The sequence below is a fragment of the Hyperolius riggenbachi genome, chromosome 7, assembly GCF_040937935.1.
Source record: "Hyperolius riggenbachi isolate aHypRig1 chromosome 7, aHypRig1.pri, whole genome shotgun sequence".
Taxonomy (NCBI): Eukaryota; Metazoa; Chordata; class Amphibia; order Anura; family Hyperoliidae; genus Hyperolius; species Hyperolius riggenbachi.
The window spans coordinates 187,993,814-188,009,570 of NC_090652.1; the positions used below are offsets into that span (position 1 = coordinate 187,993,814).

A 15,757-nucleotide genomic window follows, 5' to 3' on the forward strand; every position below is an offset into this window, starting at 1 on the left:
ACTCGGTTCCTCCAACGCATGCTCATTCAGCCCCTGATGAGTCACAACTGTGACGAAACCGGTAGGGCGTGGCTTTGAGCGAGCAGGGAGGACAACGAATGCGGAAGACGCCGGATACAGAGGGATACACTCTGCACGAGCTACGCCGTGGCCCTGGTTGGGAGATCGGTAACATGCTTGTGATGTGCTTTGAATCAGAAACTTTGATGTACGCATATTGATTTTAGATGTTATTAAATTTGTTACGGTTTTACACATGGGCCATATGTTTATGTTTACCCTGAGGCTATAAGGAGACGGATAACAAGGGGCTACACGCTGTGTGAATAAGAGGACCTGGGCATTTGGCATAAACACTTCCGCCTGGTTCCATATAGCTGCTTACGGTGAGCAGGGTGGAGAGTGGGACGGAGGGGTGAGCCTGTGGTAGGTTACTGGTGGTGGTCCCCGCCCCCTCATCCTCACATAATAGCGTGTAAGTGCAGTACACTCCGCACCGGATGGGTGCCTGCATCCTTGTTAAACAGTCTGCACTATTATCTGCCTTGTGTTTATTTTAATCTTTGAGGTGTATCCGTGTCCAGGAGGGATATTGTAGGAGCAAGCTGACCCTTGGCTACACGGAACGAGCGCAAGCTACAATTGGGAATATACTTTTCACTGGACTGGTAACTGTATGTAGCGCGCCCCACCCTGTCACTTAGACTGATCGCTAGCGCTGTACTACTGTGTGCAATGCACTGATGTAATCACTGTGCGATGATATCGTGGCACCCGCCCTAGTATGCGAATAATGGATTTTCCCTCTCATATATATTTCGACTGCCAGACGGCTCAGACCCTTACAGAGGCACTTAGCCAGGATATTCACCCGACTGTGGTAAGTCTAACCCCTTTTATCAAGCACGCTATTGCACTTTATTATTAATTGATCCCCATTTGCCCTAGACACTTTATTATCAGCCACACCTTGGACCATGTTTATTATCAGCCACAACTTGGACCATGTTTATGCAACACGATACTCAAACACTCTAATATCAGGATCATGTCGCTAATAGTACTTGAGATTTATCAACTTGCAACATCACTTTTCAACTTGTATTTTTGATTTGAATTTGTACACTGTTTTTAAATTCAAGCATTGGCACTTTATCAGTATCTACGGAGAATGATATTTATATGCACTAGGATTGATAAAGTTACAACTGTTTTGTGTCAATTAGCAAGCACTGCTTACATAGATTATGTGTTATATGATTATCATATGCATACTTCTTGCATCATATTTTTATGATTGGGTTTTTTTGTGTTAAGTGCTCCTCTGGCAACCCACACTCCCTTTTGTCTTTTCCCCAGTACCCTCCAAACTATTGCCTGATAAAGCGGGATAGTGACCTGTGAAACGCATTGCACATTCTCGGAGCTTCTAATAAAAGTTACTTTGTATGTGAGTAACGTCCCATTATCAGTTTTTTCTACGAGGGAGGTGAGCCCACCAACTTCCCCCTTTTAAACAGTTTTTAATTGCAGTTACTCTTGTTGACACCTCTTTTATACTGTTTTACAAATCAACTAGTGGAGGGGTGTACCCCCCTTTCTATCTACAGAGAGCGACTTCTTATACCTGAGTAGGGTCAGGTTATAATTCTTCCCACCTGCCTATCTAGTGGTTGTCTTTTGTGGCAACCTATACTTGTGAGTATAACCATTGCTTGATTACACACTTTATCATCTGCTACTAAGGTACTACACTATATTCGGCTCTCGGTCTCGCTTTGTGTTTTTCAATTAGAACGTGTGAGAGAACGCGGAAAAACCGCTGTATGCATTGACAACATGGCGGCTGGTTCTGCATCCAGCCCGTCGGTTAGCACGCAGCAGCGTGTGTCTGGTGTGGCTGAGCCTGTTAGTTCACACAGGCTTAGGAATAAGTTGGAGAAATGCATATTCGAAGTGACCTCTGTCGCCTTTCTGGGGTACATATTCTCGACCTCTGGCCTCTCTGTGGACCCTGGGAAAGTTTCAGCTGTCCTGGAGTGGCCCCAGCCTGTAGGACTGAAGGCCCTCCAGAGATTCCTGGGGTTCGCCAACTACTATAGGAGGTTCATAAAGGGGTACTCTACGGTGGTCTCACCTCTCACCAGTCTCACAAAGAAAGGGGCAGATACTCACCACTGGTCCCCTGAGGCCCATGCTGCTTTCTTCACTCTGAAGAAATTGTTCTGTTCTGCACCCATCTTGAGACATGTTGACACCACCTTCCCTTTTATCGTGGAGGTAGATGCCTCAGCGGTAGGGGTAGGGGCTGTGCTGTCTCAGCGTTCTGGGTTGCAGGGGAAATTGCACCCTTGTACCTATTTCTCCCGTAGGTTTTCACCCGCAGAGAAAAACTACGATATAGGCAATAGGGAACTTCTAGCCATCAAGTTGGCCTTTGAGGAGTGGCGACATTGGCTAGAAGGGGCAGAACACACGATTACTGTTTACACTGACCACAAGAATCTGGAATACATTGAGGGTGCTAAGAGACTTAGCCCCCGACAGGCCCGGTGGTCATTATCTTTCTCGAGATTCAGATTTGTGATCACGTATACCCCTGGTAGTAAGAACATCAAGGCTGATGCCTTATCCAGATGTTTTGAACCCGAGACAGCACAGCCCTCAGACCCAGAAACCATTCTTCCTCAGAGAGTGGTTCTGGCAGCCACTGAAACCTGGAGGGACTGGTCAGAGACGTTAGGTCCATTCCAACAGGATGTCCCTGAGGGAAAGCCCGGAGGGAGTCATGTTTGTACCATTGCCTTTCTGTCTACAGATATTGCAGCTGTTCCATTCCCACAAGAATGCAGGGCATCCTGGGGCCACCAGAACGCAGGACCTTGTTGCTAGGTGTGCTTGGTGGCCGTCATTAGCAACTGACTGCAAGGAGTATGTGAGAGAATGTGCAGTGTGTGCCAGGAGCAAACTCTCCCGTCAGGCACCTGTTGGGACATTACAGCCTTTACCAGTCCCGTGTGAACCATGGACCCATTTGTCCATGGATTTTGTGGGCGAACTCCCCAGGTCTGAGGGCATGACGGTCATTTGGGTGGTAGTCGATCGATTCAGTAAGATGGCCCACTTTGTTCCCCTGAAAGGACTCCCCTCGGCCCAGGAGTTGGCCGTTCTCTTCATCCAGCATATCTTCCGGCTGCACGGCATTCCGGAAAATATAGTGTCAGATTGGGGAGTCCAATTTGTTCCCAAGTTTTGGAGAGCATTCTGCCATCAGTTAGACATGGAGCTTTCTTTCTCATCAGGCTACCACCCACAGACCACTGGCCAGACCGAAAGAACCAAACAGTCTCTGGAGCAATTTCTGAGGTGTTATGTCGCAGATGCACAAACTGACTGGGTCAAATTCTTGCCGTTTGCAGAATTTGCACACAACAATCTGAAAAGCTCCTCCTCAGGGTTTTCCCCATTTCAGGTGGTGACGGGAAGGTTGCCTAAGTTCACCCCACTACCAGTGGCTTCCACTCCGTTTCCAGCCCTGGAGAATTGGCATAAGTCTTTGAAACAAATTTGGGGAATAGTCAAAGAGAATCTGGGGATGGCTTTTCAGAATCAGAAGAAACAGGTGGACAAGAGGCGTTCCGTAGAATGGGATTTTCGTCCAGGAGACTTGGTCTGGGTGTCCACACGACATTTGGCTTTGAAGCAACTGTCACCCAAGTTAGGTCCTAGATTTGTGGGTCCTTTTCCAGTGACCAGGAAAATCAATAATGTCACTTATGCCATTAATCTCCCTGCCAGTATGCGTGGTGTGAGATCATTCCATGTGTTCTTGCTCAAGCCGGCAGTACATGTGGATTCCGCTCCCCCCCCCCCACCTGTGTTGGTGGATGACCAACCTGAGTATGAAATTGAGAAGATTCTGGACTCACGGCTTGTGCAGAACTCTGTGCAGTATTTGGTTCACTGGAAGGGATATGGCATAGAGGAGAGAACTTGGGTGCCAGACTGTCGTATGCACGCAGAGGAATTAAAAAGGGAGTTCCATAACTTACATCCTGGGAAGCCGGGTAGGAGATGTCCGGAGTCCACTCCTCAGGGGGGTGTACTGTGAGAGAACGCGGAAAAGCCGCCGCGTGTACTGACGGCAAGGCGGCTAATTCCGCATCCAACACGCCGGTTTGCACGCGGAGGCGTGCGTCTGTTAACATGGCAGAACGCGGAAAAACCGCAGCATGCATTGACAGCATGGCGGCTGGTTCCGCGTCCAGCGCGGCGGTTAGCACGCAGCAGCGTGTGTCTGGTGTGGCTGAGCCTGTTAGTTCACACAGGCTTAGGAATACGCGCGCGGAGAGGCAGAACTTTATGACGGCCAAGGAGGGGTCAGCTGACCAGGCCGATCAGCTGACTTCAGATCTAGTAACTATTGGTTGATCACTTAGGGTGGCGCCAGAGAGCACTATCCCATATATAGCCACTGCTGGCCAGTCACAAGTTGTCTGCCGTTGCGATCACTACATGGAAGCACTCAGACCTTAGTCAGATCCTGCAGTGTGTTTGAACCAGGAGGACCTGGGAATTCACACTGAGCCAGATACTTGTATTATCATCTGTTATACTTTAGACTAGTTCCAGGGTGTAGAGACCACGGACCTCACACATAGGGGAGATTTAGTAAAGACATCTCGACCAAAATAAATCATCTTTTTGGAGCAGCAACCACCTAGCAACTAAAAGACCGAGTGGGGACAGTACTTCTCCACATGCGAAAACAAATGGTTGCCTCTCCTAGCAACCCACTCCTGTGAGTATAATCTCTATTAATTTTTGCACATCACCCCGACCTATTAACCAGCCTGGCGTTCTATTAAGATCGCCAGGCTGGCGACCGGACGTTTTTTTTTTAATAAAAAAAAAACTATTGCATGCAGCCAACTAAACGTTGGCTGCATGAAAGCCCACTAGAGGGCGCTCCTGTCGCGTACTTCTGATCGCCTCCGGCGATCAGAAGTAACAAGAAAGGCCGCGATGAGCGGCGGAGTGACGTCAGTGGAGTGACGTCATGGACGTCAGCCGCCTCCGATCCAGCCCTTAGCGCTGGCCGGAACTGTTTGGTCCGGCTGCGCTGGGCTAGGGCAGCTGGGGGGACCCTCTTTTCCCGCTGCACGCGGCGGATCGCCTCGCTGCGGCGGCGATCAGGTAGCACACGCGGCTGGCAAAGTGCCGGCTGCGTGTGCACCTTTTTATTTGACAAAAATCGGCCCAGCAGGGCCTGAGCGGCAGCCTCCGGCGGTAATGGACGAGCTGAGCTCGACCATACCGCCAGGCTGGTTAACAATATTGCACCAGATTGGGCTCGTGGATCTCTCTGTGTTATTTCCTTTCGCAACCATACTATCTCTGTAAATTGACAACAGAAATATTTCTCACACACAGGATGGGAATATGTGAAAAGACACCATAAAACACATTATACTACTTCTCATGAGTATGGCAATACTACATGTGTGACACTTTTTGCAGCCTAATTGCGCAAAGGGGCCCAAAAGTCCAATCAGCACCTTTAGGCTTTACAGGGGTGCTCATTATTCCCCCCCCCCCCCAAAAAAAAATGTCAGGACAGTAAACACTCCCCACAAATGACCCCACTTTGGAAAATAGACACCCCAAGGTATACACTGAGGGGCATGGTGAGTCCGTGGCATATTTTTTTTTTTTTTCTGTCATGAGTTAGCACAAATGGAAACAATTTTTTTTCCATCACAAAGTGTCATTTTACGCTAACTTGTGAAAAAAAAATCTTCTATGAACTCATCATGTCCCTCAGAAAATACCTTGGAGTGTCTTCTTTCCAAAATGGGGTCATTTGGGGGGTATTTATACTATCCTGGCATTCTAGCACCTTAACCTGCCTGGCGTTCTATTAAGATCGCCAGGCAGGCTGCGGGAGGGTTTTTTTTTAATAAAAAAAAAACTATTTCATGCAGCCAACTGAAAGTTGGCTGCATGAAAGCCCACTAGAGGGCGCTCCGGAGGCGATCTTCCGATCGCCTCCGGCGCCCAGAATAAACAAGGAAGGCCGCAATGAGCGGCCTTCCTTGTTTTGCTTATATCGTCGCCATAGCGACGAGCGGAGTGACGTCATCGACGTCAGCCGACGTCGTGACGTCAGCCGCCTCCGATCCAGCCCTTAGCGCTGGCCGGAACTTTTTGTTCCGGCTGCGCAGGGCTCAGGCGGCTAGGGGGGCCCTCTTTCGCCGCTGCTCGCGGCGAATCGCCGCAGAGCGGCGGCGATCAGGCAGCACACGCGGCTGGCAAAGTGCCGGCTGCGTGTGCTGCTTTTTATTTCAGCCAAATCGGCCCAGCAGGGCCTGAGCGGCAGCCTCCGGCGGTACTGGACGAGCTGTGCTCGTCCAGACCGCCCAGCAGGTTAAGAAACATGACAGGTTCTCAGAAGGTCAGAGCTGTTTCTAACTCCGTAAATTCAAATTTTTTTGTACCATAGTTTATAAAGCTATAGCTTTTACCCAAACCAATAAATATACACTTATTGGATTTTTTTTTAATCAGAGACATGTAGCACAATAAATATGGACAAAAACTTATATAGAAATTTTGTTTTATTTGAAAAATGTTACCACAGGAAGTTAAAAATATCACTTTTTGGGCAAAATTCCTGTCTTTCTTGATGAATATAATAAAAACTAAAAATCGCAGCAGCAATCAAAAAGCATCAAAAGAAAGCTGTATTAGTGATAAAAAAAAATTAGGTAAAATTAATTTGGGTGTTAAGTTATATGACCGAGCAATAAACCGTTAAATTTGTGAAGTGCAGAATTGTAAAAAAATGGCCTGGTCACTAAGGGAGTGTAAACCTGTGGTCCTTAAAGCGGAACTGAAGATTAGCATCTAGTTTCATTACCACCGACTTATAAGTCGACGGCAACTGCGGCACAGGCCATGCGTGTCTTTCTTCGCATTACTGTCCTACAGTGGACGGTAACGCGAAGAAGGATACGCGTGGCCTGGGTCGCACAGGCGCAGTTGCCGTCGACTTACAAGTCGTCAGTAATTAAACTAGCTGGAGGCGGGAGAACGGAGAATCGGGCAGGACCGGCCTGGTACAGGACGGCTGCTGGGGACTTGGGGAAGCCCCAGGTAAGTGAAAATGTTTGTTTTATGCTAATCTTCAGTTCCACTTTAAGTGTTTAAACAGTTGCTTGATGATGATATTTATGATAGTTTTGACATTTAAAATTTGCATTTGTAGATGAAAGTGATGGTGGAGATAAGCAGAAGAAACAATCTGGCAATCCTCATGTTGAAATGCGTAAGTATTTATATCAGAAGATGTAATATCTATTAGTCTGCATTTCTTCTACTAATAAATGTTCAGTTGATATTAATTCCCACTGTTGTACAGAATTGCATCAGAATTGGAAGTCAGAGTAATTGGCATCCTGTGTGTACTCCCACTATAATAAGATGACAATGCTATCCTATGTCTCTGCCAATAGTATTAACATTAGCAAAATTATTATCTTATTTTTTTGGACTATAAGATGCTCTGGACTCACCTAGGTTTAGAGGGAAAACTCAGGGGGGGGGGGGTGGGGGGGGTGGGAAATACTAGACCTGGTGTGCCTATGGTTCAAGGGCATCTTATGGACCTATAAAACTCTATGCAGAGCATTCATATTCATCGCCGGGGAAAAATCTGAGGCCCTGCAGCATAATTCTGCGTGTCACCATCCGAATCCCATAGCTGTGCGTAGCGGGGCTCGCAAAATGCATGCCGTGCATAAGTGGAAACGGGGCCTTATGGACCAGAGCAATTTTCAAATTTTAGCGCTCCTCCCATTCATTTGCCAATAACTTTATCACTACTTATCACAACAAAATGATCTATATCTTTTTTTCTTTTTCATGCTTTTTTTTAGGCTTTCTTTGGGTGGTACATTTTGCTAATAATTATTTTATTCTAAATTCTTCTAAAGAAGGCCCTCAAAACTTACCTTCTCATTTTGCCCCCCCATGCGCCTGGTGCTCTAAAACTGCCAGCTGAACTGCAGCCTCTACCTTTCGTGTCCCTAACTGTCCCTCTAGATTGTAAGCCTTCAGAAAGGGGCCTACTCCTTGTGTCTCCTACTCCTACCTGTTCATGCGACCTCCGTTGATGTACAGTAGAGATGGCCCAAACCTCCGATTTTCGGTTTGCGAACTTCCGCAAAAGGTTTGGTTCGCGCAAACTTTCACAAACCACAATAGACTTCAATTGGGATGCGAACTTTGAAAACTAGAAACATTTATGCTGGCCACAAAAGTGATGGAAAAGATGTTTCAAGGGGTCTAACACCTGGAGAGGGGGCATGGATGGGTGGGATAGACGGCAAAAGTCCCGGGGAAAAATCTGGATTTGACGCAAAGCAGCGTTTTAAGGGCAGAAATCACATTGAATGCTAAATTGCAGGCCTAAAGTGCTTTCAAACATCTTGCATGTGTATACATCAATCAGGGAGTGTAATTCGAGTACTGCTTCACACTGATACACCAAACTCCCTGTGTAACGCACCACAAACAGCTGTTTACGTAGTGACGGCCATGCTGGACTGTTGCGCACCATGGCGAGAGTGCAGGCCGTGGTGGTGTTCAAGCCCATATGGTCGCCGGGCTGTGGTAGCTCATAGAACAACAGTGACTGTCCAGCTGATCAAATTTGGTCTGTCCACAATGAAGCAACGACCTTATTATCTTCTTGTATGTAGGTAGGCATAGGTAGGTGCCCCAGTATAGGTAGGTAGGCATAGGTAGGTGTCCCAGTATAGGTAGATAGGCATAGGTAGGTGCCCCAGTAGTTAGCTAGGCATAGGTAGGAGTCCCAGTATAGGTAGGTAGGCATAGGTAGGTGTCCCAGTATAGGTAGATAGGCATAGGTAGGTGCCCCAGTAGTTAGCTAGGCATAGGTAGGAGTCCCAGTATAGGTAGGTAGGCATAGGTAGGTGTCCCAGTATAGGTAGATAGGCATAGGTAGGTGCCCCAGTAGTTAGCTAGGCATAGGTAGGAGTCCCAGTATAGGTAGGTAGGCATAGGTAGGAGTCCCAGTATAGGTAGGTAGGCATAGGTAGGTGTCCCAGTATAGGTAGGTAGGCATAGGTAAGAGTCCCAGTATAGGTAGGTAGGCATAGGTAGGTGTCCCAGTATAGGTAGGTAGGCATAGGTAGGTGCCCCAGTATTTAGCTAGGCATAGGTAGGAGTCCCAGTATAGGTAGGTAGGCATAGGTAGGTGCCCCAGTAGTTAGCTAGGCATAGGTAGGAGTCCCAGTATAGATAGGTAGGCATAGGTAGGAGTCCCAGTATAGGTAGGTAGGGGTCCCAGTATAGGTAGGTAGGCATAGGTAGGAGTCCCAGTAAAGGTAGGTAGGTGTACCAGTATAGGTAGGTAGGCATAGGTAAGAGCCCCAGTAGTTAAATAGGCATAGGTAGGAGTCCCAGTATAGGTAGGTAGGCATAGGTAGGAGTCCCAGTATAGGTAGGTAGGTGTCCCAGTCAGGGCCTGGACAAGGTACACCATCAACAGAGGCTGAGCTGCCCAAATGCGCCCCCCCGTGGCAAAATGGGCGTGGTCATGACGTCATGTGGGTGGGGCTAGCTGTAATGTAACACATAACAGTGAGGCGGCAGGTCAGAGTTTCCTCCCACAACAGTTAGGAAAAGTGACTCTAAGGCTCCCTGCACACTGCAAATCCAATTTGTGATACCGATTTTCCCTGAATGCTATCAACAGAAAAACGCAGAAAAAACGCAGCATGCAGTAACGATTAAAAATCAGAATCGCATGTAAAAAACGATTAACAATCGGAATCGCATGCAGGGAGCCTAAGGGTAATAAGACATCATTCCACAAACACATAAGGAAGCAGTGTTTCTGCCATGATGTGGTGAGAGACGGAAGATTTGCATCATGGATGTGCAGATGATATATCAGCAGATACTGATGCTATTTATTAGCATACCATTTAGTAATCATTAAATGACAACAGACTGTCAAATGCTGCAACAATAATCCCAAAGCAGCAAATGTAGCCAACTATTACCATCAAGTAATAAATGCAGCAACCGTTACCTCTGACACATAAACTGCAACAACCGTTACCTCCGACACATGAAATGCAAGAACCCCTACTTCTCAAACATGATATTCAAAAACTCCTACTTCCGACACATGATATGCAAAGAAAAACAAAAGTTTGCTTTCTTAAAACAGAAAGAATTTGCGATAATTCAAGTTGGAGTGAGCTTGAGATGTCTCCCAGTGCATCACTGCTGAATATATGCAAATTAACCATTGTACCCTTAGAAGCTAAACACACCTCCAGAACCGCTGGAATGCAATGATGTGTTAATTTGTATAGAGCCATAATAATCCAACATGCATACAGACTGTTTCGGATTGTTTGAACCTCATCAGTGCATGGCATGGATTAATTTGGCTCTATGCAGTAGGGCTTGTAACACCGAGAGGTACAGACTAACCAGCAAGCTCATGGTGACCCAGAACTCATTGGAGTGTGTAAGGGACTACAATGGTCCTAAAAGCCCACTTATTAAGATGTTAAGAAAAACAAAAGTTTGCTTTCTTAAAACAGAAAGAATTTGCGATAATTCAGGTTGGAGTGAGCTTGAGATGTCTCCCAGTGCATCACTGCTGAATATATGCAAATTAACCATTGTACCCTTAGAAGCTAAACACACCTCCAGAACCGCTGGAATGCAATGATGTGTCAGCTTGTTAATTTGTACAGAGCCATAATAATCCAACATGCATACAGACTGTTTTGGATTGTTTGATCCTCATCAGTGCATGGCATGGATTAATTTGGCTCTGTGCAGTAGGACTTGTAACACCGAGAGGTACAGACTAACCAGCAAGCTCATGGTGACCCAGAACTCATTGGAGTGTGTAAGGGACTACAATGGTCCTAAAAGCCCCCTTACTAAGATGTTAAAGGACCTCTATCGCGAAAAAAGTAGGCAGTTAAAAAATGTGACAGATGACAGGTTTTGGTCCAGTCCATCTTTTTAAGGGGGATTCTCAGGGCTTTCTTTGTTTTCAACAGCATTTCCTGAACAACAGTTGCAAAATCTAACTAACAAAATAGTGTGCAATTGATTAGGGAGGCCGGCTGGTATCTTGCTATTTTGGCAGTTAAACTGCTGTTCAGGAAATGCTGTTGAAAACAAAGAAAGCCCTGAGAATCCCAATTAAAAAGATGGACTGGCCCAAAACCTGTCATCTGTCACATTTTTTAACTGCCTACTTTTTTCGCGATAGAGGTCCTTTAACCACTTGCCGACCGCGCACTCATAATGCGCGTCGGCAAAGTGGTAGCTGCAGGACCAGCGACTCACATCTGCGTCGCCGGCTAATTAATCAGGAAGCAGCCGCTCGCGCGAGCGGCTGCTTCCTGTCAATTCACGGCAGGGGGCTCCGTGAATAGCCTGCGGGCCGCCGATCGCGGCTCGCAGGCTAAATGTAAACACAAGCGGAAATAATCCACTTTGTTTACATTTTTACAACGCTGCTATAGCAGCAGCGTTGTACTAGATCAGTGATCCCCGGCCAATCAGCGGCCGGGGATCACTGTCACATGACAGGCAGGAGCCTGTTAGAGGCTGCACAGGACAGATCCGTTCCTGTGCAGCCTCCGATCTCCGGGGCAGGGAGGGAGGAGAGGGAGAGGATGAATCCTGCGGTGGAGGGGGCTTTGAGGTGCCCCCCCCCCCGCCAGCCACACGCAGGCAGGAGCGATCAGACCCCCCCAGTGTAATGAATGGTGTCAACACGCAGAGAGAATCTGATTATTGGTGATCTGCAGAATCACCAGTAATGCAGATATACACCAGATTATGAATGATCTGCAGACTCACCAATAATCCAGGTGTGTCTAACCTCTGGACACCTGAGGAATGAGTGTACGGTGTAACAGTAACCCTTTGAGAGAGAGCCGCCAGGGGAACTGGAGGCAAGAAGAAGAAGGGAATTCACCCCAGACTGTGGGTGAATCCCTTAGGCCAGAGGCTCCCTAGGAGAGGGGCCTAGGCCTGGTAGCAGGAAGCCCTGCTGCTAACAAGAACAGATTCGCCCTACTGGATGTGAGATACTATCTCTCTACACCCTAGTGGCGGGCTAAGGAAGTACAGGTATACAGTGCTAGTCTTGGGTGTGAGGTCCGTAGTCACGACACCCTGGAACTAGTCTATCTCATAACATAGAAACAGTAGCCTAGACTTGGGTGTGAGGTCCGTAGTCACAACACCCTGGAACTGGTCTATTACATATCATAGCATTAACACAGTTTCCTAAGCTTGGGTGTGAGGTCTGTAGTCACAACACCCTGGATCTAGTCTATAGCATAACATAGCATTGAGACAGTTTCCTAAGCTTGGGTGTGAGGTCCATAATCACAACACCCCGGAACTAGGCTATAGCATAACATAGCATTAAGACAGTTTCCTAAGCTTGGGTGTGAGGTCCATAATCACAACACCCTGGAACTAGTCTATAGCATAACATAGCATTGAGACAGTTTCCTAAGCTTGGGTGTGAGGTCTGTAGTCACAACACCCTGGAACTAGTCTATAGCATAACATAGCATAACATGAGAAGGTAATCTAGCTCAGTGTGAATTCCCAGGTCCTTCCTGGTTCAAACACACTGTTGGATCTGACTGAGGTCTGAGCGCTAACACATGAAGCATTTGCAACGGCAGACGATGTGAGACTGAGGGACAAGTGGTTATATAGTGCAGCGCTGGCCAGCGCTGCCCAGTCCCTTCCAGCCAATCCGCATACATCCTTGGATCAGCTGACTAAGGGAGTCAGCTGACCCCTCTCTGCTTCCTATAAAGCTTCTGTCTTGCCGCGCGCGTGCATGTATTCCTCAGCCTATGTGCACAGGAATGCTGTACCACATCAGACACATGTTGCCGCGCGTAAACCGCCGGACTGGACGCGGAAACTGAACTGCCGCCACGCCGTCAGAGCACGCGGCGGCCATTCCGCAATCCTTCACAGTACCCCCCACCCCCCCCCCCCCCCGAGGAGTGGACTCCGGACACTTCCCACCAGGCTTCCCAGGATGTAAGTCATGAAACTCTTTCCTCAAATCATCTGCGTGCATGCGGCACTCTGGTACCCAAGTTCTATCTTCCACACCATAACCTTTCCAGTGTACCAAATATTGCACAGAATTTTGCACCAGCCGGGAGTCCAGAATCTTCTCAACCTCATACTCAGGTTGATCATCAATCAGTACGGGAGGGGGAGGGGGGGGGGGAGTGGAATCCACCTGTACTGCCGGCTTGAGCAATGACATGTGGAATGATCGTACACCACGCATACTGGTAGGAAGATCAACGGCATAGGTGACAGCATTAATTCTCTTGGTCACTGGAAACGGCCCCACAAATCTAGGCCCTAACTTGGGTGACAGTTGTTTCAATGCCAGATGCCGCGTAGACACCCAGACCAAATCTCCTGGTGAAAAGTCCCATTCAGCAGTGCGTCTCTTATCAGCCTGCTTTTTCTGAGACTTGAAAGCCTTTCCCAAATTTGTTTTCACCAGAGCCCAAATTTGTTTCAACGCCAGCTGCCAATCCTCCAATGCTGGGAAAGGAGTGGATGCCACTGGCAAAGAAGCAAACTTAGGGGACCTCCCTGAAACTATCTGAAAAGGGGAAAACCCAGAGGAAGAACTTTTCAGGTTATTGTGCGCAAACTCTGCAAAAGGTACAAATTTTACCCAGTCAGTTTGTGCATCAGCCACGTAGCATCTGAGAAACTGTTCCATGGATTGGTTGATCCTCTCAGTCTGGCCATTCGTCTGTGGGTGGTAGCCTGATGAGAATGAAAGATCCATGCCCATGGAATGACAAAATGCCCTCCAGAATTTAGATACGAATTGGACTCCCCTGTCTGACACTACATTTTCCGGAATGCCGTGCAGCCGGAAAATGTGCAGGATGAAGAGATTGGCCAGCTCTTGAGCGGAGGGGAGTCCCTTTAGAGGGATAAAATGGGCCATCTTGCTGAATCTGTCTACCACCACCCAGATGACCGTCATGCCTTCTGATCTGGGGAGTTCACCCACAAAATCCATGGACAGGTGAGTCCACGGTTCACTTGGAACCGGCAGAGGCTGCAAGGTTCCCACCGGAGCCTGTCGGGAAGGTTTGCTCCTAGCACACACAGCACACTCTCTCACGAACTCCTTAGTCTGTGGCCAACGATGGCCACCACGCACACCTGGCAAGGAGATCCTGTGTCCTGGTGGCCCCTGGATGACCAGCATTCTTATGGGAGTCAAACAGCTGCAAGAGCTGTAACCGGAAGGGCAGGGGCACAAACAACACTCCCTCGGGCTTTCCTTCTGGGACATCCTGCTGATATGGGGCCAAGGTGGCAGCCCAATCCTTCCAAGTGTCTGTGGCTGCCAAAACCACTTTCCGAGGCTAAATAGTCTCAGGTGCCGAAGGCTGTGCCGTCTCGGGTTCAAAACACCTGGACAAGGCATCAGCCTTAACGTTTTTACTACCAGGAGTATACGTAATTACAAAAGAGAATCTGGAAAAGAACAGTGACCACCGGGGCTGTCGGGGACTGAGTCTCTTAGCATTCTCAATGTACTCCAAGTTTTTGTGATCTGTGTAAACTGTAATAACATGTTCTGCTCCCTCTAGCCAATGTCGCCATTCCTCAAAGGCTAACTTGATGGCCAGGAGTTCTCGGTTGCCTATATCGTAGTTTCTCTCCGCTGCGGAAAACCTATGGGAGAAGTAGGCGCATGAATGAAGCTTACCCTTCAAACCAGAACGCTGAGACAGCACAGCCCCCACCCCCACCTCAGAGGCATCAACCTCTATTATGAACGGGAAGGTGACATCGACGTGTCTCAGAATAGGAGCAGAACAGAACCGTTTCTTTAGGGTATCAAAAGCCGTGAGACCTTCCTCGGACCAGTGGTAAGTATCAGCCCCTTTCTTAGTGAGACTAGTGAGGGGCGCGACCACTGTAGAGTACCCCTTAATAAATCTCCTGTAGTAATTCGCAAAACCCAGGAATCTCTGGAGGGCCTTCAGACCTACAGGCTGTGGCCAGTCCAGTACAGCAGAGACTTTCCCAGGGTCCATAGAGAGGCCCGAGGTAGATATTACATACCCCAAAAAAGCAACAGAGGTCACCTCAAAAATGCACTTTTCCAGTTTGGCGTACAATTGATTCTGTCTTAGTCTTTCCAGCACATACTTGACATGTCTCCGATGTTCGGCAAGAGTGGCTGAAAAGACTAGTATATCATCAAGATATACTAATGCAAATTTACCCAAAATTGGTCTGAAAACCTCGTTAATTAGCTCCTGGAAGACGGCCGGGGCGTTGCACAACCCGAAGGGCATCACTAAGTACTCATAATGCCCATCGGGTGTATTAAAAGCCGTCTTCCACTCGTCACTGTCTCTAATCCGCACCAGGTTGTATGCACCCCTTAAGTCCAATTTTGAGAAAATTTTAGCATTGGTGATCTGGGAGAATAAATCGTCAATCAGAGATAATGGGTAACGATTTTTCACAGTGATCTTATTTAGACCCCGATAGTCTATGCAGGGACGAAGGCCTCCATCTTTTTTCTTAACAAAAAAGAACCCGGCGTCCGCAGGTGACCGGGAGGGGCGAATAAAACCCTTAGCTAAATTTTCTTTGATGT

The 15,757-nt window shown here is 47.8% G+C and overlaps 1 protein-coding gene across 2 annotated transcripts in view; it reads left to right on the forward strand.

Annotated features, from left to right (window-relative positions):
• Positions 1-15,757, forward strand: part of PIKFYVE (phosphoinositide kinase, FYVE-type zinc finger containing) — a 921,889-nt gene that overhangs the window by 618,490 nt on the left and 287,642 nt on the right. For both annotated transcript variants that reach the window (XM_068244945.1, XM_068244946.1), the window contains one exon: positions 7,268-7,327. In XM_068244945.1, coding sequence (XP_068101046.1) covers positions 7,268-7,327 — 60 coding nt within the window. The remainder of the gene's footprint in view (positions 1-7,267; positions 7,328-15,757) is intronic.